Source organism: Meleagris gallopavo, unplaced genomic scaffold (assembly GCF_000146605.3).
Source record: "Meleagris gallopavo isolate NT-WF06-2002-E0010 breed Aviagen turkey brand Nicholas breeding stock unplaced genomic scaffold, Turkey_5.1 ChrUn_random_7180001881244, whole genome shotgun sequence".
Classification (NCBI taxonomy): Eukaryota; Metazoa; Chordata; class Aves; order Galliformes; family Phasianidae; genus Meleagris; species Meleagris gallopavo.
The window spans coordinates 42,559-44,861 of NW_011145425.1; the positions used below are offsets into that span (position 1 = coordinate 42,559).

Consider the following 2,303-nt stretch of genomic DNA (forward strand, 5'->3'; position numbering starts at 1 on the left):
CCCCCAACCCCCCCCCCCATGGGCATCCAGTTCTCATAGTAACCCCAACACTTAACCCCACGAGCACCCCAACTCCATCCATATGGACAACCCAATCCCCATCCCCAGACACCCCGATACCCAGCCCCCCATGTACCCCAATGCTCAGCCCCATGGTCACCACACTACCCAGCATGCCATGCACCCCGATCCCCACTCCCACAGTAACTCCAATCCTGATCCATGTGAGCACCCCAATCCCCACCCATTTGGGCACCCCAACTTCCCTCCATATGAGCACCCCAACCCCTGTCCCCATAGTATCCCCCACCCCACGGACACCCCAATACTCAGTCCTTCCTGAACACCCCAATGCACGAGGGTGTAGTGCACAAGTGTGCAAGGCGCACACACCAGGAAGGGATGGACACGGGGACGCACACCAGGGATGTTCTGAACCCCGAACGCGGAGCTCACCATAGCAGAGCAGATGCTGGTGCCACGCAGGCTGTCCCCACGCAGGCTGTCCCCACGCAGGCTGCCCTGCCGGCTCTCTGTGCGGAGCTGCAGCGTCTCCTCCAGCTGCAGAGCCGCACTGTCAGAACCCCGGGGGCAGCCACAGCCCCCCCATGTGATCCCCAGTGCCTGACGTATCAGGCATCCCCACACCCAGCTCCCCACATACTGCAGTGCTCGGCCCCATGGCCACCCAATACCCATCCCCATGGTGCCCTGATTCCCAGCCCCATGGCAACTCGATATTCAGCCCCATGGGCACCAATCCCATCTCCACAGCACCCCAACTCCTATCCCCGGAGGACCTTAATATCCAGCCCCATGGGAAAGCCAGTCTCCATCCTCAGAGCACCCTAATATCCAGAACCATGGATACACCAGTCCCCATGCCAACAGAACCCCAATTCCCCATCCTCATGGCATTCTAATATTCAGCCCCATGGGATCCGCAATTCCCATCCCCGTGGCACCCCAGTATACAGCCCCATTGGTACCCCAATCCCTACCCCACAGCACTCCAGTTCCTGTCCACATGAGAACCCCAACCCCCATCCCCATGGCACCCCAATATCCAGCCCCATGGGAATTCCAATTCCCCTCCCCATGGACTCCAATTCCCATCCCAAAGCACCCTAATATCGAGCCCCATAGCACACCAATCCCCATCCCCTTGGCACTCCAATGCTCAGTACCTCATGGATACCCCAACCCCCATCTCCTCAGACACTCCAATTCCCATCCTCACGGCACCCCAAAATCCAGTTCACCATAAGTATCCCAATCCCCATCCCCTTGCCTCCTCCCCGGAGACCCCCAGCACCCCTCAGCCCGTCACCCACCTGGGTGCGCGTGTCGGTGCTGTGACTGGAGTGCAGACGGCGGATGGAGTTCTCCCGTGTGAGCGTCAGCTCCTCCTCACTGTGGGGCCACACCTCAGTGAGGGCCCACCACGGGGTCCGTGGGGTCCCACCATGGGGTCTTTGGGGTCCAAGGGGTCTCACCATAGGGGTCTACGGTTTCCACCATGGGTACATGGGGTCTATGGGTTCCATGGGGTCTGTGGGGGTCCCACCATAGGATCCATAGGGTCTATGGGGTCCTTGGGGTCCAACCATGGGTTCCATGGGGCTCCACCACGGGGGTGGTCCATGGTGTCTATGAGGTCCCACCTTGGGGTCCCACTGTGGGGTCCTTGGGGTCCATAGGATTCCACCATGGGGTCACGTCTTGGACTCCTACCATGGAGTCCCATCATGGGGTCTATGGGGTCCATGGGGTCCCACCATGGGGTCCTTGTGGTCCGTGAGTTCTCACCATGGGATAGATGGGGTTTATAGGATTCCACCACGGGGCCCGTGGGGTCTACAGGGTCCTTGGGGTCCATGTGGTCCTATCATATGGTCCCATCATGGGTTCCCACCATGCAGTCCATGGGGTTCCACCATGGGGTCTATGGGGTCCATGGGGTCCCACCATGGTGTCCATGGGGTCCCACCATGGGGTCCCACCGTGGGGTCCTTCATGTCCATGGGATTCCACCTTGGGGTCCCACCTTGGGGTCCCACCATGGGATCATGGGGTCCCATCCACGCCCATCCCACCCCACGCCCAGCTCTTACTACTTCTCAGAGATGCGCTTGGTCTTGCGCTTGTGATAGAGGGTCATGACGACGACGACGATGACGAGGACGCAGAGCAGCACGGCGGCAATGACGCCCACCACCACCACCGAGGCCGACACCAGGTCCACCCTCCGCACCTCGTCCTCTGCGGGGACAGCGTGGGGCAGTGAGCAGGGGGAGAGGGAT

The 2,303-nt window shown here is 60.8% G+C and overlaps 1 protein-coding gene across 1 annotated transcript in view; it reads right to left on the reverse strand.

The window, feature by feature from the left end:
• The window catches only part of LOC104916297 (nectin-4), a 9,975-nt gene that overhangs the window by 3,464 nt on the left and 4,208 nt on the right, over window positions 1-2,303 (reverse strand). The window contains exons 3-5 of the mRNA XM_019611272.1: window positions 2,115-2,286; window positions 1,335-1,413; window positions 457-561 (exon numbers count right to left, since the gene is read on the reverse strand). Coding sequence (XP_019466817.1) covers window positions 457-561; window positions 1,335-1,413; window positions 2,115-2,286 — 356 coding nt within the window. The remainder of the gene's footprint in view (window positions 1-456; window positions 562-1,334; window positions 1,414-2,114; window positions 2,287-2,303) is intronic.